The sequence below is a fragment of the Erythranthe guttata genome, chromosome 8 (genome assembly GCF_056151865.1).
Source record: "Erythranthe guttata isolate IM_541 chromosome 8, IM_541, whole genome shotgun sequence".
Lineage (NCBI taxonomy): Eukaryota > Viridiplantae > Streptophyta > Magnoliopsida > Lamiales > Phrymaceae > Erythranthe > Erythranthe guttata.
In genome coordinates this window covers 2,129,679-2,154,510 of record NC_142540.1, presented here as the reverse complement: position 1 = coordinate 2,154,510, position 24,832 = coordinate 2,129,679, and the positions used below count along the sequence as shown (strand labels likewise).

The window sequence follows — 24,832 nt, the reverse complement described above, 5'->3', positions numbered from 1 at the left end:
ACTAACTCAACTCGTAAAGAACAGGACAACTCGCCTTCAGCATATAGACAGTTCGAAGTAGTCACATCAAACTCGCGAGTGAATATAACCAGAGACAGAAAGGGAGCTTACCACCTCGATACTAAGGTAAATATAAATATGGCATTGAGAAGCAAAGAAGAGGGATTGATATTAGACACGCACATTACACTTGTTACATTAATTCAAATATTTATATATTGCTTCCCCATGATTTCACCTGATTTGACCATTGGAGTGCTAAGGTCGGGAACTACAGGTCACATCAAGTATTGTATGCTTGATAAAATATTACCAACAAATATTAACCAAGCATTTTTTTGGGTAAATTACAACCAACCCCTGAGGTATGGTCAATTTACGAAAAACCCCTCTTGTTTGGATAATTACATCGGCCCCCTTCAACTATGACTTTTTTCTTACACCTCCATCCTTATGGTGTCAAATTCAACATAATCATCTGGATTTCGTGGAATGTGCTCTAGTTTATACTCGTTTTTGTGCAAAAATACAGTTTCTGATGCATCACAATATGATATATACAAGCAAAAAAACACATATTATGATCATCTTGCTTCAAAATGTGAAGTTCGAATGGGATAAAATGGGTACAAAAGTGATAATATTCCATATGATCTAGAAGATTCCACTAAATTTTATAGTTGAGGGGTGATTGTAATTACCCAAACAATAGGGGGATTTTTGTAATTTGACCATGCGTCAGGGAGGTGGTTGTAATTTACCCATTTCTCTTTTTAAGACTAGCAAGTAGCAACCAAGCCTTTGCTTTTGAAAGTGGGGGCTACCACTCAAGGAATTTATTTTTGAATTAAAATTATTACAAGAGAATATTTGTATTGAAAATAAATGTCAATTAAATAATTTAGATTTTTTTAAAAAAAAAAACAAAAGGTGCGGTGGAGATGAAAAATGTGCTCCCATGAAATTCCAACCGCTCCATATAGGATCTCAAGAGATTCGCCATCATTTAATTATGCTTTTATATTTTGTTCAGTCAATTTTCCATTTTTACTTTATTTAACAATTAAATAATAATAATAATAATAATCTTTATTAAAATACTATTTCCGAATGTCAAATGTCGAAAAAACAAAACGAAAAGTATTTAATTAATAAAATTAATTAATTGTTATTATCAGGCATTAAATTACAAGGGAAAAACAAAAGTCTGCCATTTCCGCCATAACCAATCTGCACCGTTTCATCTTTCCATTTCGATAATCAAACTTTCCATTTTCACACAGCAAAAAAGGAGTGAATTCCTGCTCGTAATTCTCCTTCCAAAATCCCTGAAGAATTACTGCACTTATTTAATTTCCCCCTTTTCTTCAATCAAACCCCTGTTTTTTTGGCTTGTTAAATCTTTTGATGAGAAACGTGGCATGGGCGGCTGGGGTAGAGAGAATTATTAAATGGCTATGAGGAAGCTGTTATACGATCGCCACCATAGGCGTACAGGAATTGTATCTATACACGAGATTGGAGATAATCGAGAGGCGTGGATGATATGGAAGAATTGCCGGGGACTCTGGGTACAAGTGCGAGCTTGGCTCTGAGATTAGGGCAGGCGATTTTCGCTGTTGCTTCTTTGCTTTTCATGTGTTTGGATGTTGAATTCTACAGCTACACCGCCTTCTGGTAATTCTTCACTCTTTTTTTTTTTTTTTTTTTCTTTTAGCATTTTCCCCTTGTGGTAATCGCTAATTTTCGCGCCGTTTTCATGTTTTTTTTGTTCATCTTCTTCTTTTTTGTGTGTTGATTATTGGTACTGATTTTCTGATTTTTCGAAGATTTAGACTCTTCTATATTTCTATCGATTAATTTCATTCAGTTAAGTGTTTGATTTTTTTTTTTAATTTTTTTTTTCAATTTTCAGGATTAATTGTGTGATAAGAATATGCAATAGGCATCAAATTTTCTAGTTTATTGGTTTTTGTCGGTGGAGTTTATTGGTAATACACTTGAAATTTTTGTGTTGTTTCTGAAGTTAGCTGATTCTGGAATCAGTTTCAGTATTGTTGATGATGAAGTAGCATATGCAAGAACACACACACACACACACACACACAGTGTTTATGCATGTTCTTGTCTGCAAATTACGTGTTTTTGCTATACGAATCAAATACATCGTGTGCTTTCTAATTTTTGCCGAACAGCCAGGGAATTATCTGCCATTGATTTCTTTAACGAGTGTTCTAGAGAAGACTACGTAGGAATAAACTCGATATCATTTGTATACGAGCTTGTGATTCGGAGATTTTAGCTAAGTTCATCGATCTTCATAAACTAGTAGTCATTTAATTAGTAAAAAATCTAGTGCAATTCTCAATCTGTTGTAGTCTAATTCATGCTTTCGATTTTTCGATTATCTTTAAATACATATTCCAGTTACTAAATTTGATTGGTGTTCGACTTCATCGCAACATTCTTGAAGAAACTACTGCAATACAAAATAAAGACGCCTAATATTCTGTTAATCATTTGTGTTTTCTACTTGCAGCTTCTTGGTAACGGTTATGGGCTTGGTAGTTCCATGGAGTTTGACTTTGGCAGTGGTGGATATATTCTCCGTTTTTATTAAAAACCCAGCTCGTCAACGTGGGATAATTTCTATCGTTGTCATTGGAGATTGGGTAAAAGAAACGAAAAAAAAAGAGCACCTTGATTCATAATTCATTTAATAATTAATATCCATTCTTTTAATATATACTCTCTAACAAATGGAACGAACAATCTTATTATCGGCAGGTACTCTCGTTTCTTTCACTAGCTGCATCGAGTTCAACGGCAAGTGTGACTAGTCTTCTTCTTGCTTCTGATGGATTCTGCAGCGTAAGATTATGCACGAGGTATCAACTCGCTGCTGCTATGGCTTTCTTGTCGTGGTTTTTGTCATTGTCCTCGTGGCTATTCAATCTTTGGCTTCTTCCTTCTCTCTAGTTCTTCTCTGTGCAGTTCCCTGCTGTTATATTGTAGAGAAATTGAATTGCCAATACATCACCCAAGATGATTTTTGTTGTTCAGACCTTCTTACAGTTATACTACTGTTCATTGTAGTCTTGCAACTGTACAGTTTTTTTTTCTTTCTAATATGAAATTTGTAATAAAAGGAAGGCAAACCACTGCTTATAGTATGTTGTGGATTCATCAGGCCCTGCATTCTTATTTTACATTTTAATTTTTTTTATTCGAAATACAATCAAATCCACGTCATTATATTATGTCTTTAAATTAAGTTTGGTAAGACTCATTTACTATTCTTAGAGAGTTGACTAATCATTGAAGGGTTGACAAAAATTAGGCCACCACGGTGAAACCTGGCTCCTTCGACCCTACGTCCAATCTCCAATGATAAACACCGGGTGGGTCTAGACACGGTCATGGCCCGATTTTGGGCCCGGAACCGGCCCGTTGATGGCCCAAACCAGTCCGTTGACCGAGTGAACGGGCCCGGTTCTGAGAAATGGTGAACCGTGAACCGTCGGGTCGGCTCCCCCAATTTTTCCTATAAATACCCTCACACCCCAACCCAATTTTTTTCCCCCCAATTTTATTTCCTTTTTATATTTAAAAGTATTTCTTTTAATTTACTTATTAATAAAATATTTCAAAAAATCATTTTAAATTCGAAATCTTTAAAGTTTTGAATTTAAAATTAAGTTCAAGTCTTTTCATTTATTTCCTTTTCCTTTTTCTATTTAAAAGTATTTCTTTTAATTTACTTATTTATAAAATATTTAAAAAAAAAAAAAATATTCAAAATTTTCGGGCCGACCCGGAACCGGCCCGAACCGGCGGGCCGACCCGGCCCGATGAACCGCACATACTACGGGCCGGTTCCGGTTCCGGAAAATGTGAACCGTAAACCGGTTTGAACCGGCCCGAACCGGCCCGTGGCCGTGTCTAGGTGGGTCTTCTGCTGCCATGTGTCCTCTTTTTTATTTTTCTAAAATTCCTAGAGGTAAACATGACAGCATAAGACCCTCTCAGTGTTTATCATCGGGTGTAGGGTTGAAAAAGTCGTGAAAGCCTCTGCTTATCAAGTCAAAATTAAAATTAATATCATGTGTAAAATTTCCTTCAACAATTCTTTCATATGTTAAAAAATAATAGCTTAAAATTATTATAGCAAAAACCCGAGGGGTTTGGTCGTAATTTACTCAATAAAATAATACACTCCAATTTATTTCAACTGGATAATGCTTCTAATTGAATAGTCTTACTGCATTACAAATTAGGCCTAGCCCAATTGGTAGTCATTGGGCTACAATACTTTGTTACTGGATCCACACCCCATTCTATCGTCTCCATCATATTATTTATTTATTAAAATTAATAATGAAAAAATCAACTCCAAAAATAATAATAATTCATAGATATTAAAAACATAGAACCTAAATAATAATAATAATACAGAGAGGCGTTGATATTACGACACCGTCTTGCCGGTGGGTGACCCTGCTCAAAATAGAAAATCTAGTCAGTGGATACGGTGGTTTTTATTTTATATGTGAACCACCACCGCCTCAGAATTCGCAATTTAAACTATTTTGTGGTTTATTTAATTTTTCTTTTATGTGGTATTAATAAAATCATAGTATATAAATAAATTAAAATAATATTAATCAATGTCACAACTCATAACACAAACATAAATGATGATATATATTATTAATGCAGCAGCACCGGGAACCAGTCGTGTAAAACTCTGATCTCTGAATTTGACAGCTCAAATCAACACACGTGCACGCACCCAATTATGCACCACACTCACCACTGTGTGTATCAATATATGTATATATTATATATATATATATATATATATATATATAGATATCTTGTCCTCTTTTGTATTTGTATATCGGCAAATTTCATAAGAGTTTTGTCGTCCCGTCGTGATCTAAAAGGGCAGAATAGCTATCCTTTAAATAATTATAGTGATGCAGGAAATTGAAAAAAATTAAATATTATATAAAGAATCAAGGGTGATTACTATTAAATACGGTAAAATTATGAAAAAATATCTTATTTTTTAGTGATTACTTATCACACCTACGAGTCTTCTTAGGCCCCGTTTGGTTGACAAGATAAGATTAGCCAAGATAAGATTAAATAATCTAATGAGACCCAATTATTTTATTGGAGCTTGAAAGGTTCAACAAAAAAAACTCATTAAGAGGCAAGATAAGCCAAGATAAGGCAAGATAAGCCATGATTATTTAATTTTGGCGGGTCGACCCGGCAAGTTATTGAAGATACCAAACATCAAATTAAGTCCAACTATTTAGTTAATCATGGCTTATCTTGGCAACCAAACGGGGCCTTACAGTATGAAATTCAACACAATCTTTTAGATTATTTGAATTGTTCTCTAATTTATATTCATTTAATTTGTACAAAAATACAGTTTATGATGCACCACAATACAAGTCAATAGACACATTTTATGACCATTTTGTTACAAAATCTGGATCTCGAATGGACAAAAATTGGTACAAACTAGATAATATTCCACGTAATCTAGAAGATTCTGTTTCATTTGATACGGTAAAGGTGAACGTGTGCATAAATATTCATTAGTTAATGGGCAATTATAATTACTCAAACATAAAGGAGATTTCGTAAACTACATCAGTGGTCAGAATAGTTTACCCTTTCATCGTGGTCAGAATAGTTTACCCTTTCATCAAATAGTATATTAATGAGTCTAACACATAGTTCTACATCTAATATAAAAATATTATCTTAATCCGAAGGAAGCTTCGAGGTGGATGGCCATGCAAAAATGATTAGAAGCAATCACTTTAATTAGTTTTAAAGTAAATTAATTGTCCCCAATCGTATTTGGTCCAAAGAAGATTCCTCAACAGCATATATCACAGCTAATCATGTCTTAAGATTCGTTTTAATTGACATTTTTTTTTTCCACACAAAAAAACAACAAAACTTTAGTCTTAATTCATTAAATCACAACTTGCTTTATTTTAACGTTTACATGATGACAGCTGAGTCACCGATTATGTGACAGAAATTACACGTATCCGAGTCAAAACTCGCAGAATTTGTATTTATTATTATTCAATTATTTTATTTTTTTATTACTAAGTGAGTTGAAAATAAAATAAAATAAAATAAAAATAATCGAAACCCTAAGAGGCCAACAGTACAGATCATAAGAGTAAAATTGATGTCGGGTTGTTGGGAATGCTGGTCCAAAAAAGACCCACAACTTGCTTGCCGCTGACCCGACCCAATTACTATAAAGTCCAGCCCGCCCGCCCACCCGTTTTCTCTGCCACGTGTCTTTCTGCATGCCTCGCCCGCCCATCTCTTCAAACCCTCGCCTACTTGCCACGTTTCTTATATTCTTTTCCACAACTGCCCTTTTCGTGCTCTCAGTAAACAATTGTGGTTAAGTAGTAAATGAAGTGCTTCAATTAATGGGTAATTATATTATTATTAACAAAACCCGTCATTATTAACTCCTAGTTAATTACGTCGGGGATTAATTAATGTATGAAAATGTTGGGTCCACTAATCCAGCTAATCTTCATCTCAGAATCCAATTAACTCCATTTAATCATCTTCGATCCACTCAGACTAACTAGGGTTTCATTAATTATTAGGCTTCTTAATATCTAGATTTTGAAAATATCTTATGTACGTACCCACCATTGGGATATTTTGTTAGTGGAAAGTACTATTTCAATTTTCATGCTTCTCAATCATTTATACAGATGAATAATTTATCAACAAAAACAAAACAAAAAATAAATAAATACAAAATTAAATTAAATTGAAGAAAAAAAGAAAAAGAACTGGTATACATGGTGGTTATTAGGTGGTGGCAGCACCACTGTATATTTACCTGATCACGTGACGTGAATCAATCCATTTATTTGACCACCGTCGTCTTATCCTCCTTTTCCAACTTTAATTTCACCCTCCTATTATTTCATTTCATTTTCTTTTTAATACAATAATTACAACATATGATCAGACACAATACTAAATAATTTTAAAAACTTGTTTTTTTAATGTATAAATAAATTCTTAACCACAAAGTCCAAAATAGAAAAAGTAAGTGTCCATACTTACTTTCACATTCTATTTATAGATTTCACCCACTTATTAAGTTATCTATCTATCTATATATAATTCTATACATGCATTTATCATAAAATATATATATATAGTGTTATAACAGAGAAAATGGCAAAGGAAAAGACAAAAAGGGAGGTCTGGCACTGTAATTTCATTGATGAATAAGGGGTAAATAGTATTACCCACTCCCGGCATTACAAGCTGTCACCCACAAATTTACAGGCTGGCATCCGTGCCCACTGATCCAAGTACATCAAACGCCTTTTACCTTTTTAGCCTTCCTTTCTTTTTTATTTGTTTCATTTACTGATGACGTGGCATCCTGGTTCAAATCCCTATATATATAACCCCGTATGTGTATCTCTATATATACTCTCTCTCTACATTCATTCAACACAGACGCAAAAAGGAAAACCGAAAAAGTATAGAGAAGAAGAGAACTGTAGGGAAAAAAAATGGGTATATGCAGTTCGTGCGATTCGACTTCTGTTGCAACTGCTAAATTGATACTCGACGATGGGAGATTGCAGGAGTTTCCTTACCCGGTTAAGGTTTCCTACGTCTTGCAGAAGAATCCGGCGTGTTTCATATGCAACTCCGACGAGATGGAATTCGGCGACGTCGTTTCGGCGGTGAGCAACGACGAGGAGCTTCAGCCTGGCCAGCTCTACTTCGCGCTGCCGTTGACCCAGCTGAAGCACCGGCTTCAGGCTGAGGACATGGCCGCATTGGCCGTCAAGGCCAGCTCCGCCTTGACCAAGAGCTCCGGAGGCAATTGCGGCGAGAAATGCGGCTGTCGCCGGAATATTCTCGTGTTTCCCGCCGAGAGTGATCTGAAGCAGTCGCGAAGGGCCGCCGCCGCAGGCCGCGGCGGCGACGCTGGAGGTGGGATTGCTGGATCTAGGAGGAGGAGCAGCGGCGGCGGCGCCGCCGCACGAAGAGGGAAGATTGCGGCGAGGTTGACTGCCATACCCGAGTAGGGGTGTTTTTGGGAAAACGAAAACTTAAATTCATCATTTTGTAAATATAGTTTAGAATGAGATGATGCATTTTTTTTTTATTTTTCTTTCTTTTAATTTTTGAACAAAAAAATCACTTGAGGTAATTAATAATAAAAAAAAAATTAAAAAAAAGAAAAAAAAAAGGAAAGGAATTAGTGGGTGCTTTAAATCGGCATTTGTTATATTATTATTATTTTATTATTAATTTTAATTATCCAAATGGAATTTTGTTTCCGGTGGGAGTTGACAATAATTAGCAATAAAGTATGCACTCAGCATATATATTCATGAACCTCGTCAGTTTGATCGTGACTTGATTCATGCGTTAAGGATCATCTAATCATAATTAATTAACTAATCCAAATTAATGGTCTGTTTTTATGACGTCATCATCGAATGGTGCATGCATATATCAAATAGAAATAAAGATAAGATGGGTTAAATATTTAGATGATCGCGATCAATTGTAGTTTGGTGCGTACGCTATTGACATTAATGAATGCCCAGACAATAAGGAAAACAATATTATGTCAAATACTGATAAAAGATTAAAACAGAATCAACGTCATCAAATCCTCATGCAAATCTGCATATATTATATTAGCATTTTTTTTATTTTTTTTTTGTTTTTATCAAGAATTAATCACAGCCCAAACCCAAAAAAGTTAAATATTAATGTGATCAAAACAAGGTGGTCAATTTCAATTGATTTATCTATGTGGGCTACAGTTATTAGATGGACCGGTGAAATTAATGTTCAACGCGGAAATAAATAAATAAAATTATATATAAAGAAATTAATATATATATATATATGGACAGTGCTAAATAACCAGAATCTGGCCAGCCAGAATTAATTTCTTTTTATTTTTCTATTTTTCTTTTATATTTTATACCATATATACCCTTAGTGATTTTGGCTCCAAATTTCCCTCCTAATTTCTCTCCCTAATATATCTCCTAATCTGCTATTACAGCCGAAAAATTAGTAACAACAAACCAGTCATTCTACATGGCTCTTCACAGCCTAAAAATAGAACCAATCTGTTAATAATAATAATAATAATAATAATAATAATAATAATAATAATAATAATAATAATAATAATAATAATATTATTATTATTATTATTATTATTATTATTATTATTATTATTATTATTATTATTATTATTATTATTATTATTATTATTATTATTATTATTATTATTATTATTATTATTATTATTATTATTATTATTGGGCTTATTATTATAGTTATTATTATTATTCTTTTTATAAATGACTGAAAGTTTATAAAATAAAAAAATTTATAGAACAATTAACAATTCAAAACTAACATGATTGAATATATGAACTATAAACTTATTTAACAAACTTAAATATACTTTTCTATAATGTATGCACAAATTTTAGAATATTTTACTAATCCGCTACTACTATTACTGGATTACTATTGAGTAAAGTACATCAAGTAATATTATATAGTTTTTGTTTGTAGATTATTTGGATTACTATTGAGTAAAGTACATCAAGTAATATTATATAGTTTTTGTTTGTAGATTATTTGTGTTATTATTGATTTGTAAATTATGATAAGAATCATATTTTACGTTATTATCATTATGCTGACTACTATAGACACTTTTTCAATATGAACACTGTGAAATTTATAATATATGTTAGACCTTATGATCAGCATTTAAGTTTGTATATTTTATTATAAGAATTTATGTTAGTATCTTGATTAACTAGAAAATAGTCAATTTCTTGGAGATTCAATTTTAGAATAAACATTGTAGGAATTTAATTCTCTAGAAGTACAATAAGTTGAATTTTTCATATAATGATTCGTTTTAATTGTTAAAGCAATTATGTGTTTAATTGATAATAGGAGTAGTTAATTTCGCGATTATAATGCTAATTTTGAAATTAGGAATAAAATTGAGCCTAGTCCGATTTTGATTAATGTTGTCAAAACTAGATCATGCACAAAATTGAATAGGCATTCGAATCACGATTAGATCAATTCAACCCGGGTTTTTCATTGTTTTTATTGTTTATTTTTTAATTATTTCATTTAACTTAATACTCTAAAAATGTTGTTTTATCTTCACTTTATTTATTATCCACATCATTCTAATTTTTTTTGCTTTTACTTTTTTATATATTTATTTTATAATTCTCTCTCTAATTTCCCCTCTCAACACCCCGTCGCCCCTATCCTCTTCATCCACCAACTGTCTCTCTATTTTCTTCATCTCTCTCCTCACGCCTGCTTTTTCTTTCTCTTTCACTTTTCTCCATTTTTCTTCCTCGATACGGCGACCTACCACCAGATCCGGCTACCCCTACCGTCGTTCCCCGAATCCGCCGACAAACGCCCTTCACCGCCGACATCTGGCCTCCACCGACCACCAACAATATAACACACTGTTTTAGACTAAAATTGGATTCTACAATCGGTTTCCGGGCTCACGGAATTTTGTCGATGAACTAGGTTTAAACTCTTTGGCCCCGTTTTTTACTTTTTCAATTTTACATGAAATTTTAAGCTGTTGCCATAATTACATCCGAATAGAAATAAAGAAAAATTAATGAAAACAGAAATGTAGAAAATGAGATAAAATAAAGAAGATTGAAATCAATTGCCGTTGTTTTATTGGAACTTGTAATCATGCATTTAGAGAAAAAAAATTTCAAAATTCAAATAAAAACTAGTCAATATTATAATTCAAGGATGGATTAGTAACTTCACATAATTCCTTTTCTGTAAAGTTACGGAATTACCCTTTCTGGCCAGCCAGATTCTGGCCGCATAGCTTTATCGTATATATATATATATATATATATATATATATATATATATATATATATTTATGTAATTGGGAATTACTTGGGAGAAGAAGTTGGTTGATAGAATAGGCCAAAAATGGAAGAAAATAATTCCATTACAGCTGGAGCCACGTAACACTATTTAGTATTTACACTACAGCAAATTAGTAATTTAGTGTCTGAAATATATAATAATAATAATAATAATTAATTTTAATTTTATTTTGTTTTCTGATTTTGGTGTGTGAACAGTAAAAGTGAATACATTCCACTGGCTTAAACAACTTGTTAATTGGAGGCATGTTTGTGGCGTGCATGATTATCTAATCTAATGTAAACTAGGGCAACACCATAAAGTCTAAAAAGCCATTGCTTTTATTAAATGCTTACTTTTTCATCCATGATTTATTGTCATTTAACTAAATTAAAGCTATGTTTTGACAATGATTTTACAATAATAGTGGCCACATTATAACCAATGATGATGATCAAGATCTAAATTTACTTTCTCTCTAATCACTAATTAATTATATTGTTAGTTGCAAAAGGCAAATATTCAAATTTGTAATTAGGTCGAGTTCGTCCCAGGAGATCTACCCGCACTTATTGTTTAATTTAAACCACGCTAGCTATTTATTGTACGCAATTTCTGAGTTATTCTACGAGAATCGTATTTTACGAGTTCTGAAACGTTAAATGTACGTGTTTCAATTTTATCATCAATACACGATTATTCAACACTTTTCCATCTAGTCTGATTTACACCAAATTCAAACTAAAGGGTCGAGATAACGTTTGAAGTCGAATTAAACAATGTTATTAAAACAAAAACGACATTTATCACATCCTCCACAACGAGTTATTACTTATTACATCCGTAATTACATTTGCAGGTTTCTTCAATAAAAAAAAAAATCATTAATAAGGGGAAAAAAAACGTTGATATTTTAGTAGGGCACAAGTTTTATGAACACATATCTCTTTTACTTTGGTTGTCTACCACTCATTCTTTGTTTCTAGACACATAATTAAATTAAAAAACAACAAAATTAAAAGAATCCTAAGATTTTATAACCAATGATCTGCTGCATGGCCCTACGTCCAACCATAGTGCGCATGTATCAGCTTTTTAGAATCCCACTCGCAATTTAAAATATTTTTCACCTATATTTAATTTATTTTTTATTTTATTATTATTATTATTATTATCAAAAAAAAAACATATATACTCGTGCGAATTAAAAAGATATTTATCGACAACTAATTATGATGATGATAACACATAACTAAGCTATGTAGTTTGAAACCCTAAAATAACTAAGCAACCGGAAAATTCAAATTTGGTCGTGATTTCTAAGTGCCAAAATTCTATATCAACACATGCAAAATATCAATTTAAGCATGTCACATGCATTACAGTCCTTAGATATTACATATCAACTAATTGTACATCAATCGATTAACAAACATTCCATGTGTATAAACAAACGTAGGACAATTCAGTCAAATATTTCCTTACATTAATTACTCTTTTTCTATTTTATTATTATTAAAAAAAATTAATAATGCAAATTCAAGGAAAAGGGAAGTCGACCCACCAAAATTTTCAATACGAAATTTGTTAATTAATCACCATGGAGGCGTAATTTGTAAATATAGATTATGTGGAATTAATTACCGGCCATTAAAATTGTTGTGTCTTGGCCCAATTAAATTTCATTAGGCCCTTATTTAAAGCAGAAGACGCACTGGTGGGCCCAATTTCACGAACTAAGAAGGGAAGGTACTGAAAATATTTGGGCCTCCTACAAAAACAGCCTATTAAAATTGTGACTATTTGCCTTCAATTCATTTTTTTTTATGAAAACCCCCTTAAACTTAGTTTAAATTACAAATCGAAAAATGCCGATTCTACTCCTAAGAAAAGTCTCCTAAATGTAGGTGGCATTTGTATACCTTTTGCAACATTATATTGCAATACTAGTACACTTTTTGGGTTGCTAGTATGAATGAACTATCAATATAACATACATGGGCATTTTTTAAACATTTATGTAGGGCTACCTTCAATCTGCTATAAGTTGGTAGGGGTAGAATCGGTATTTTAATAACACGAGAAATCACACCTAAGAGGGTTGGTGTAACATGAAAACAAACACCAGACGAATTTTTATAATTACAAATGAATGGGGGTGTTTTGTAATTTATTATAAGTTAAGGGCTTTTTTGTAATTTACCTCAAAAAAAAGGAGTGAATCTCTGATCTGGAAGAAGGGGGCAAATCATATCACGTGTGTAACAGTGAATATGGGGGTCAGTTCCAAAGTCAAACAAGAGACATTGTTCATCGTTTCTCTCGTACAAAGTCAGCATATTCACGTGCATTCTTTCAATTATTGACTTCCTTTCTTTTACCCTTATTTCATTTTTATATTTTGAAATTAAAATAAATATATTTATATATATATATATATGATTTGCAAATTGCACACATTAATCAGAAGAAAACGAAACAAAAATGGTAAAAATGTTGCCGACATTTGCAGCTCTAGTACTGCTAGTCACATGTCAATGTTCACCGACGCTGGCAGGCGGCGGCTCCACTCCAGCGGCGGCGCCACCTTCCAACGCCTCCCAGGAGTACCTGGAAGCACACAACCAAGCAAGAGCCGAGGTGGGGGTGGGCCCACTCCAGTGGAGCCCATCGCTGGCAAAATCCGCCAGCTTAACGGCGCGGCTGCAGAGGGACAAACACAACTGCAGCTTCGCGAACCTGGCCAACAGCAGGTACGGCGGCAACCAGCTCTGGGCCGGCGGCTTCGCTATGACGCCGCGCGCGGCGGTGGAGACGTGGGTCGCGGAGAAGAAGTTCTACACCTACGAGAACAACTCCTGCGCGCCGGACCACCGCTGCGGTGTCTACACTCAGGTTGTGTGGAAGAAGTCGGCGGAGCTGGGCTGCGCCGCCGCGGCGTGCCCCAAAGACCAATCCAGTTTGACTATTTGCTTCTATAACCCCCCTGGAAACGTTGTCGGAGAGAAACCCTACTAGAATTTTTTATATTATCCGCCATTTGTAATAATAATAATTAATCTGAGCAACTAATTCCCATTTCTAATTTGTTCTATGCATTTGTTGCCAGTTTTGCTTATCTGAAATTAAATGCGTAAACGAGTCGAGTCGGACGCATATTTGATCAACTTTTTTTTATCGAGCTTTCGTATTGTGCATATAAGCTCGATTTGATAAACATTCAAACTAAACACGAATTTAGCTCGATTAATTTGATTATATACAACAAAGCCTGAAATGCAAACTCATTTGTCTTAATTTACACAAAAAAGAAAATTAGAATGTAATAATCTAAAGAAAAATTTCAAAAAAAAGGCAAAAAACAAAAGCACAATGAGCTTTACTAAGCTTGCAGAGGTGGTGATATTTACTTCAGCTCCTTCAGTATAAGATACCTGAAGGTAAAATTATGCGGGACCCACTCTACGTTTTTCTTGTTCTTCGCCTGCTGGCATTTCTTGATGCTTTTCCTAAACGAATCGGGTAGAGATTTCTGTATCATCTCGAATAAACCAGCATTACATAAACCCGAATCTTTGGCGAAGGAATCTACAATCTTCGGCAGAAGGATCTTATAATCTTTTCGAACACCAAAAGTTGCTCGTATATAGTCCTCTTTCGCTGCTTCTAATTCTTGAAGTACCCTCTTTGGTGTGAAAATCCGAACCTGAGAACAAAAATTGCACAAAACTGTATATAAGTAGTCCACAGTAGACGATTATTTTTCCTTTTTTAATGTTAGGAAAAGAAAAAAACGGAGTTTTAAATTTTAATTACCGCGGGATCTGAATGACTTCCGGATGAAAGTGCAAAGTAGAGAAGAGGCTCTGCTCGTTCGATCCCATATGACTGCCGTTCCTCACTAGCTTTAAATTTCGATTTTGATGTAAGTAGAAACCTAAGCCACTGTATTTATAAATAACAGAGCTTATATTAATCAGCATAACTAATTATTTATGGAAATCTTCACTACATTTAGACACAAGTGATTATTATTTCATTTTCATAATAACACCGTAATTAAAATAAAACGTACCTGTCCAGGACGAGACATTTTGCAACCCAAAATCGAACTTTGTATGACATCAGCACTCACTATTTGACCTCCGACATTGTAAGCAGCCTAAGTCAACACAAAGTGTTAGAGACCATATTATCGGTTTTAATTTTTTAATTTTTTAATTTATTTATTTTTACCTTCAAGAGTAGAAACATTCGCTTCATATTGTTCTGTGGGATACCGTATGCTAAAAACGCCTATTTACATTGATAAAGAAAACATATAATAAGCTCACAATTGAGATGGATTAAATTATATATATATATATATATATATATATATATATATATATATATATATATATATATATATATCGATGTATGTATACATATAGATGTATATACTTACATGCATAATCAAAGCATTGTGCACGTTAATCCAAAACGCCAACTTCTCCTCATGACTCATCTTTCTCGGGTCTACATCTTCCAGTCGGGAAATAAGAGACCTGCAAAAAAAGAGCACGTGAATAATAAGCATTATAAAAATGTCGAAAATATCTAAAATCATTCGAAAAATATAAAACTCACCTAAAATTTTGTAACAAATGTTCGATATCGCCCAGCTTCTGACTATCTCTATAAATACAATGCACCTCAATCATCGAGCTGTAGGGCCCACTAAAATCTTTCAGCCCTTCTACGTGAAAAGGGTTGTCCAATCGAACGTCGAATGAGGAATCGTTTCTGAAACCAGGGCTCCACAAGTCACATTGATCTTTCGGAGAAAAAACACTCATAGAAGATAGAGATGAAGTTGGTGACGAGAGGCCGTTATTCGCCAATGGGGGGTCGGCAAGTTTGCAGTAGATATTGCACATGCATTTAACCATGTCTTCCGAAATCTTGTTAGGTGTTTCCGGAACGTGATCCGAAATGCGGGTCCCGAGATGCTCTGCCAAACTTATTACATTTGAAGAAGAGTTCTGCGCGTACTGTAATAACACCGAAATTTTAGAGATAGATCAGAGAGAGAGGGGGAGAGAGAGAGAGTAAATATACCTCGATCATGGATAATGGTTGAGAATGACACGCTCGGAGGGTTTTTCCGAAGGGCTCTGTTTGAGGTTCGGTTCTGTTTGGGAGGACCGAAGTGCGTTGGGATAGCGACGAATGCGAGCGTTTAGTGACGGAATCTTGAAAAGGAATATTCTCGTCGGGTTTAGGCGGGAGTTTCGTTGCTGATGAGGAAACATCGGATCTTGAAAAATCAAGGCGCCTCCTTCTTGGCGTTGCTAAAGAGGCTTTTGTGGATTCGTCTTTCTTCGAAGGAGATAAAGTAGAGGCTTTTTGTTGATCGAATGCTTTTCGGTAGAGCGAGAGAAGATACTGTTCCAAATGGCCGACTTCTACCTCCAATACCGCGATTTCTTTTATGAGTTCTGTTGCTGGCTGGAAATAATAAGGGAATATTTTTAGTAAGCTTTTCGTAAAATATACAGATTATATATATATATATATATATGTATATATATATATATATGTATATATGTATATATATATATGTATATATATATATATATATATATGTGTGTGTGTGTGTGTGTCTACCTTAGGAATCGTGGCTTCATCGGTTATAATATGATGGGAGGAAGCCCTATAACCGAGCGCCTTTTCTAGAGCACAGCGAACGGAAACTTGATCGTGTAATCTCTTTTCAAGCATCAATATCTGAAGAGACGAAGAAAAGTAATTTGTAAATAAAGTTTGGAATTCGTGTTTGGAAATCGGAATTAGGCTAAATGTACTAAGTTTACAGGAGCATGTAAAAATCGAACATTTCTTCAATACCTCTTGCCTCAAAGAGTGTTCGACATCAGCATTGGACGAGTGCTGCTTCTTCTTGCTGTTGGTACGTATTTCCTGGCACGAACAAATCGACATTTCTTAATCAAAACTCTACCCCAAATAGTCCGTGCGAAAATAATCTTTTTCAAATTGCAGTAATGTAAATTACCAGCTTATGTGGATTAGATTCAGCTGCTTCGGTCGATTGGGCCGAGTTATTTTCATCGGGTTCTCTGTTATCTTCCGGTAAGCTGCCATTGTGACAAACGACTAAGAGAAACGAACTTCAATTGAACTATGAAACATACATTGTTTATCTTCTACAACACACCGAATTAAACATTTAATGATCATGATTTCTAACGGAATCGGAACAAAAACACTATTTGCATAAAGTAGTACCGAAGAAAATCCGAACTTGAGAAATAAACACATAGTAAAAAATCACAAAATCTGATCTCCAAATTCAAGATTTCACATGGGTTCTCTCCTGAACTCATATTTCTTCCAAAATTCTAACAAGATTTCAAGAATGCAAGAAAAGCTAGTGCTTACACTCTAATTACAGAGGCAATAAAACTAAATTCTAAAATCATTTCCACACACACACACACACAAACACACACACATATATATAAAGAAATGTTTGTGCAAGCAGAGGAAGTTGTATAATGTATAGCTACCTCTTGGAACGGTTGTGCCCACTACTAAACCCTTCAAAACCCATCTCTGCAAAAATCAGACCAACACACAAACATTATTGCATTTCAACAAACACCCAAACATATGCTTTCTACAATATAAAAATTAAATCCTTAAAGAAAAAAAGAAACACAAAAGTGTCAAAGATCGAATTTTTACAATATAAAAAATGCAAGAACCCGGAGTCAAAACCCCCAATTGTCTTGTAGCATACTTTCAATGCAGAGTCACAAGTCTGAACACAAACAAATGGGTCATTTGCATAAGGAAAAGTCTTTCCTTTTTGACTTTTAAGTTCTTAAAGAAAAGCTCCCATATCCTCACACCCACCTTCAATCTGTCAACTATGGCCAACTTTTATGCAATGTGGGATTTTTCTGGTGTTAAAAGAAGTAAAAGCAGTAAATGGAGATTTTTCTAAGCCCCTTTTCTCTTTTATGGAAGTAAAGTAAGATGCCCTATCAAAAGGTGGCGCCGGAGCAGGAGAAAATGGCGGCCGCCGGAGTAAAACAAACTCCGGTCAAGAAAAATAAATTAAAAAAGAAAAGAAAAAAAAGATTTTAGTGAGAGAAAATAAATAAGGTTCGGATCAATTGTTGTGTAGCAAGTGGGAGTTGGTGAGCTTCGCTTCCACCCCATTTGTCCATTACTGCCCAAATATATATACTGCTTACACCCTATCAGCCCTGGCTCTATACCTATATGTATATATATTTTTTGTGGTGAGTCCTTGGGTTTTAAGGTATTTATTTATTGGTCCCTGGTATAGACCTACATATTAAGACTTTTTCGTGTAATTACTAATTAGAACCACATAAATATAAAACATTCATTCAAAAAAAAAATGGAGTGTTGAGAGCAAGATTTTTTACTATATTTGGAAAGTGAAAATCTCAGTAATTATGAATATAGTTTGTTGATCAAAGATTGCTTCGGTTTGTCTTATACTGTGTACTACCTGGTTAATTGCAATGTGTATAAATCTCACCATAAATGTGTATTAATTAATAGTAATTACAATGACATTAATTTATAGGGTAAATTACGGCCATTTTCTGAGATAATGTCAAATTATGAAAAGACCCCTCGTGTTAGCCCTTAACTATGAATCTTTTTACACGTCCACCCTTATGGTGTCAAATTCAATAGGATCTTCTATATTTTGTGGAATGTTCCCTAATTTGCACTCGTTTTGCGCAAAATTGCAGTTTGTGATGCACCACAATATGATATTTACAAGCCAAGATACACATCTTATGATCATTTTATATCACAATGTCGAGCTCGAATGTGGTTATAAAACGGGTACAAACCGGATAATATTCCACATAATCTAAAAGGTTCCACTAAAGTTGACACCGCAATAATGAACGTTTAAGAAAATTCATAGTTGAAACCAAAATACGAGGGATTTTTTCGTAATTTTGCATTATTTTTCAGGGGTGGCGGTAATTTATACTATAGTAAAAAATTAGAATCAAGAGACTGAAATTCACAAGAACCCAAGAAAGAAGAGCATCTGAGTAAAAAGCTTCTGAAAAAGGGAAGAAAAATAATATGAGGTCAACAGAAAGTGAAAGATAAAAAGGTTAATGTAAAAAGGCATGGGGGAATTCGAGGCTTATTAGTTATTAATTACAACTTTCTCATAGAAAACTGAAAATATTTAATAAAATAGATTCCAAGATTCAAATATTAAATATAATAATTGAATTAAAATTAAACAATAATAGTAGTAGTAGTAGCTAGTGTGAGTTTGTCTGTTTGGAAAGTAAGTATCCAAATGTGTTGATCCAAAGAGAAAGAAAATGGAGACATAAATCAAAATAAGTAGAATTTAAAGAGACATTTCTCAGGTTTGGAGAAAATAGTGTCTTGTCTCCTCAAAAGAAATGAAAGTTTTGAGCCTAAGATAAAAGCCAACATCGGATGCTACAAATTAAATTTCTGGGTTTTTTTTCATTTGTCTAATCTTTCTGTAAAAATTAAATTAAATTTAAAAAAACAAAAAAAAAAAAAAAAAAGAAGGACAATGGTAGATACCCAGGTTGTCCTGGAGCATCCAAGAGATTAACGTTTGTCATAGAATCCAGGAAATAAAATATATATATATATAATAATGGAAAAGAAAAAGAAAAAAAAAAAGAAAAAGAGGATAGGGTCTTGGCCTTTTCCAAGATGGATACAAAAGAAAAAGATGATTTTGATTTATTTTATTTTTTTATTTAATTTTTATTTTAGAATAAAAAGATGATTGTGATTTGAGGTTAGGTATTTAAGGCCTATGTTTTTGTCGCAATGTAGACCTCTTTCATTATAAAAGCTGCATTTGGGAGAGCTGACCATGTGCTTCTCTTCTTCCATACTAATTAAAATTCATAATTAAATAATTACAATAAATAATTGTGCTTAAGTTGTCATTATACTAAGTTAATGGCAAATTTCAAAAACTGTTTTTGATATGGTTCAGGAAATAGTCATTTTTGGACAGATATGAAAGTTTCTTACAATTGAACATCATAAGTTAGGGTAAATTACAACCACCCATGAGATATGGTCAAATTACGAAAATCCCCCTCTTGTTTGGGTAATTACATTCACCCCCTTCAACTATAAATTTTCTTACACGTCCACCCTTGCGGTTTCAAATTTAGTGGAATCTTCGAGATTATATGGAATATTATCACGTTTGTACCCGTTATATCCCATTCGAACTCCACATTTTGAAGCAAAATGATCATAATATCTGTTTTTTGGCTTGCATATATCATATTGTGGTGCATCACAAACTGTATTTTTACACAAAACGAGTACAAACTATAGCATATTCTACGAAATCTAGATAATTATGTCGAATTTGACCTCATAAGGGTGGAGGTGTAAGAAAAAAAAAATCATAGTTGATGGGTAGATGTAATTATCCAAACAAGAGGGGTCTTTTAGTAAATTGACCATACCTCAAGGGGTTGTTGTAATTTACCCAAAACTAAAAAAAAATGGGGCCTGTCACACTGGTTATTACCAAGAAACTTCTGTTTTATCTTTTCTTTTAAATGAAATTATATACAGATTGCTGCAGTAAATTTGTGAAACAATTGTGTGTGTTAACAAATGTCAAACTTAGATAGTTAAGAAGTTATTGCATAAATATAATAATGTCACTTTGGAAGTAAGTGAACTACCAATTTTTTTTTAATGAAACTGACAGACATACTTTAGGTTGTCAAGAATAATTGAGCTGTATTTATTATATTCTTTACTTCTGTATTATCACAGAGATACTTGTCTTTTTATTGGTCTTAATTAATTAGCTAGGTTGGACTCCCATATTTCTGATTAATTAACACTAAAAACTTTTATTTTATTTTTTCTTATTCACTTATTGAATAAGTATTTGGAACTGGTAAAAACTGTGTTTAGGTAGGCTGATGGGTTTTCAGCTAGACAATCAATGAATCAACAGACAATTGCTGCATTTAGCAGTTTGAATTGAATGAATCAAAACACAAATATTATTTATTTATTTATTTATTTAATTTATTGTATAAAGCAGACAGCAGTTGTGATGTGTCTTACTTTAAAAAAATTCAGTCTGAATTATATACAGCAATCTTTAGACATACATATATATATATATCTGCATCATGTTTGCAGATGCTCTAATGCTTTATTCGAAATTTCATGCATATGATTACAAATTAGTAAGTTACAGTATAACAGTAATCTGGGCCATACAACTTTAGAAAAGCCTAAAAGAAAAAATCACAAAGTGAAATATAAACAGAGGACAGTGATTTTTCCCAAATTTTAAAAGGTGAAGTTTCATATTTCCAAGATCGAAAATTTGAATCGGAATCGGTGGAATTAAGAAATTTCCAAATTTTTATTAATCTAAAATATAAAATGCATAATAATATCGACATTATATGTGTATTTCCAGAGAATATCGGAATTGTTTTCAAAAATTAAAACTGGATCGGCAATAAGAATCTCATATATATTCCGATTTCGATAAAAAAAATCGTTATCAATCGGAATCGCAATATTCGGAAGTCAGAATGAAACATATTGTTCCAAAATCAGAATCGGAAATTTCGTTCCAATTTTCAAAAAAAAAAAAAAAAAGTAATGTAAGAGAAAATGGGCGTGGGTGAAATGGGGAAAAGGAGTAGAATCCCCACAGGATGAAGACAAAGAAAAGTGGAACTTTCCAAAGGCATTTGGACAATTAAGTCAAATCCAATTATATGTGGGTGCAATGCAAAAAGGGAGAATAAATATAATAAATAAATGAAAAGTTAAAAGTGTATTATATTATATTGTAAAGAATAAGAGATTATTGTATATACTAAATAGTATATACCACCTCATGTAACATACCACTAATATTTGTCCATCAAACAAACCAACCAACGGTAACAACTGTTTTGGCCATACTCTGTTGTACAAGAACTGACACAGAACCCACGCCCCAAATACCAGTTTCTTCTAGTGGGATTCAGTTCATCATCTCTTTAACATAGAAATCGTTTAGCAAACTCGAGCTCGACATTCTTTAAGCACGGCTCGAAAGTCGAACATGAACTGATTAACTTAATCATTGCAGGAAACCGAAAAGAAAAAAAGACGTTCGATTTAAAAATATTTTGCTTGATGCATCGATGTAAATTAAAGTCCTAGTTGTCAAGTTTTTCGGGTTCTACTTCTTGTCAAAGGGCCACTACGAACTACAACTTCCGCATTACTGCCACCTGTCGTACTCTGTTCAGCATTTACCTTGTTTCGCTTTAAGGGTGTTTCGGTACTTTCTCTCAGCTGAGAACTCTCTTTTCTTGCACTCGATGCTCCACTGCGGTGAAAAAAATCATCGTAATTTGTTTTCATTGTATCGTCAAAATTATCCATGTTCGGCACACTGGTCGTGTGATCTGCTGGGCCAGGTGTTTTACAAGCATCGGAACAAGAAAACCCTTTCGAAACAGATACTGCAGCAAATTCTTCCCAATAATATGGAAACCCAATCAGAAAATCGTCGCTTACCTGTCAAAAGAATTTCAACTTATCTGAATCGTAATGCCACATAAATTATCAAAGAGTGAGTCATGAATACAAATATAAAAAAATATTAAAACCTCGCGAGGGAAGCCATTTTCAAGTGTGCGAGACCTATTGAGATTTCCATGGAGCAAGATCGTTATGCCATCATCAGTCTCGAGAGTAACTGCATCGTGTCTCTTGATTATGGGTGCAGAAGAGAAACTTCTTATGCCTCGGCTCCTTCATTAATCAAATAAAAAAACCGAAGAATTCAAATAGGGGACAAGAAATTTTGCATCCAAGTCCAATATTTAACCAGAACGTACGTGACCGGAGCCACAATAAAGAACTCGAGTGGATGAAAAATCTGCATATTTATTGTATAGCGCCGCATTAGACGACACGTCATTCAAATTGACAATTGATTAAATTGGATACGTGTTAGTTTTTCGTACAATGATTTTGCAGACAGACAATCACCGATGATGCATTGCAAGCTGAATTAGTGATTAGGGCACTCCAATCAAGCTCAAACGACACACTGCGTTTATAAATGCTGCTAAAAAAGAGCCTATTCGAGACGTGTGTCGTCTCGCCCACGTTTGTCAAATCAACCAACATCTATTTTGAACTGTTGCTTGAATCACTATAGGCTGAAGCATTTAGGAGCTAAAGATTTCCAATATATAATAACAAATCTATATGGATTGCTTAGGAAATTTCACATCAAAAATTCAAATCCATTTGCTCAACATCAAATCCCTATATCCAAACCCTAATTTGAATTGAAAATCCATCGGCGCAATCAAAAATTGAAAGCGAAGGGAGTGAAAAAATTACTCTCTGTGATTGAAACCTCCAACGCTTAATTCTTTGCCATGAGAAACCGAATCAGATTTAACCAGCCACCAGTCGTGCAGAGAAACCTGCAAGAAGACCACCATTGATTGAACATCTGCCCAACCATCACGATGACAAAATTAAAAATAAAATAAAAAGAGGGGAAAGTCGAACTTGCTTAGAGAGGAGAGAATGTATGGCGGTATTGGGGGTGGTGGAAGGAGTTGAGCGGTGTTTCCGGCTACGATCTCGGCGAATGAGAGCTTCGGCTGGGGTTTCCATGAGCGCCGGCTGGAGAAGACGATGACTGATACTGGAGAAATGAGAGACAAAAAAAATAATATAGCAATTTTTTTAAAAGTATTTATATATTTATATTTTGGAAAATAATTTGAATTTCTTGAACTATTTCTTTTATATATTTTTTCAATTATAATCCTATTTTCTTTTTCTAAAATTGAAAATTGTAGTTTTGAATATCGGTTATGAATTGGCGTCAGAGAAGCCGGGACCAGTGGATACGAGACGGAGACCGTAATACCAAGTATTTTCACCGAAAAGCCACTGTGAGGAAACGTCGTACCTGGGTCCACAAAATTAGAGATGAGACAGGAGGTTGGCTTGATAGGCGAGAGGAGATAGAAGGGGTGATTGCTCGTTATTATGCGGATTTATTCAGCTCGACTAATCCATTTGAGAGAGCGATTGATGAGGTTCTGGAACACTTCACCTGCTTTCCCTCCCATTCTCAGCCGATGAGGTAACCCGAGCCATTTCCCAAATGCCCCCTTTAAAAGCCCCTGGTCCTGATGGTCTCCCGGTTTTATTTTTTAAAAAAATATTGGAACATTATTGGTTCTTTTGTTCTAGATTGTGTTCTCAAATTTCTTAACCACAAGATCCTCCCTCTAAGCTTTAATTCCACCTTTCTTGTTTTAATCCCGAAAGTTAATAAACCTGAAAGTATGACTCAATACAGGCCGATTAGTCTTTGTAATGTTATCTATAAATTCGGGTCTAAATCAATAGCCAATCGTATTAAAACGGTGTTGAGTAAAATCATATCCCGACCCAATCGGCTTTTGTACCCCACCGGCTTATAACCGATAATGTTCTGGTTGCCTATGAAATCAATCATTACATTAATATTAACCTTAGCAAACGGTCTAGGTATATGACGCTAAAATTAGATGTTAGTAAAGCATATGATCGAATTGAGTGGTCTTATCTCCGAAAGATTTTAATGTGCATTGGTTTCCCTCTTGGTCTCGTTGACTTGATTATGCTTAGCGTTTCATCTGTGTCGTATTCATTTTTGTTTAACGGCTCGCAGTGTGATTCTTTAAAGCCTTCT

At 33.9% G+C, this 24,832-nt stretch overlaps 5 protein-coding genes across 7 annotated transcripts; 3 read left to right on the top strand and 2 right to left on the bottom strand.

Moving 5' to 3' along the window:
• The first annotated feature begins 1,135 nt into the window (after positions 1–1,135).
• LOC105972352 (CASP-like protein 5C1) lies at positions 1,136–3,189 on the top strand. The gene is made up of 3 exons (XM_012997304.2): positions 1,136–1,677; positions 2,540–2,672; positions 2,788–3,189. Exons 1-3 carry the CDS (start codon positions 1,547–1,549, stop codon positions 2,977–2,979), a joined length of 456 nt encoding a protein of 151 aa, XP_012852758.1. The 5' UTR covers positions 1,136–1,546; the 3' UTR covers positions 2,980–3,189.
• Positions 3,190–7,524: 4,335 nt separating this feature from the next.
• LOC105972342 (HTH-type transcriptional regulator) lies at positions 7,525–8,206 on the top strand. The gene has a single exon (XM_012997292.2). The coding sequence runs from the start codon at positions 7,599–7,601 to the stop codon at positions 8,121–8,123; it is 525 nt and encodes a 174-aa protein (XP_012852746.2). The 5' UTR covers positions 7,525–7,598; the 3' UTR covers positions 8,124–8,206.
• A 5,253-nt stretch (positions 8,207–13,459) lies between these two features.
• Positions 13,460–14,098, top strand: LOC105972332 (CAP (Cysteine-rich secretory proteins, Antigen 5, and Pathogenesis-related 1 protein) superfamily protein). Its single transcript, XM_012997281.2, has one exon. It carries the CDS (start codon positions 13,498–13,500, stop codon positions 14,029–14,031), a length of 534 nt encoding a protein of 177 aa, XP_012852735.2. The 5' UTR covers positions 13,460–13,497; the 3' UTR covers positions 14,032–14,098.
• A 154-nt stretch (positions 14,099–14,252) lies between these two features.
• Positions 14,253–18,392, bottom strand: LOC105974782 (Itga6 (Protein of unknown function, DUF547)). 3 transcript variants are annotated; one of them, XM_088821576.1, is made up of 13 exons: positions 17,932–18,280; positions 17,697–17,836; positions 17,583–17,628; positions 17,069–17,150; positions 16,903–16,974; positions 16,663–16,782; positions 16,114–16,503; positions 15,643–16,046; positions 15,461–15,560; positions 15,250–15,309; positions 15,089–15,175; positions 14,830–14,958; positions 14,253–14,719 (listed from the first exon to the last, which is right to left on the bottom strand). In XM_088821576.1, exons 3-13 carry the CDS (start codon positions 17,624–17,626, stop codon positions 14,420–14,422), a joined length of 1,788 nt encoding a protein of 595 aa, XP_088677702.1. In that variant the 5' UTR covers positions 17,627–17,628; positions 17,697–17,836; positions 17,932–18,280; the 3' UTR covers positions 14,253–14,419. The 3 variants fall into 3 exon arrangements, with proteins under 3 accessions (XP_088677702.1, XP_088677701.1, XP_088677703.1); XM_088821575.1 differs by having other exon boundaries at positions 17,697–18,392; XM_088821577.1 differs by lacking the exon at positions 17,932–18,280 and having other exon boundaries at positions 17,761–17,811.
• Positions 18,393–21,892: 3,500 nt separating this feature from the next.
• On the bottom strand, positions 21,893–23,836 carry LOC105975500 (uncharacterized). The gene is made up of 4 exons (XM_013000701.2): positions 23,653–23,836; positions 23,479–23,564; positions 22,734–22,878; positions 21,893–22,641 (listed from the first exon to the last, which is right to left on the bottom strand). The coding sequence occupies exons 1-4, from the start codon at positions 23,758–23,760 to the stop codon at positions 22,285–22,287; spliced, it is 696 nt and encodes a 231-aa protein (XP_012856155.1). The 5' UTR covers positions 23,761–23,836; the 3' UTR covers positions 21,893–22,284.
• Between the last annotated feature and the right edge of the window lie 996 nt (positions 23,837–24,832).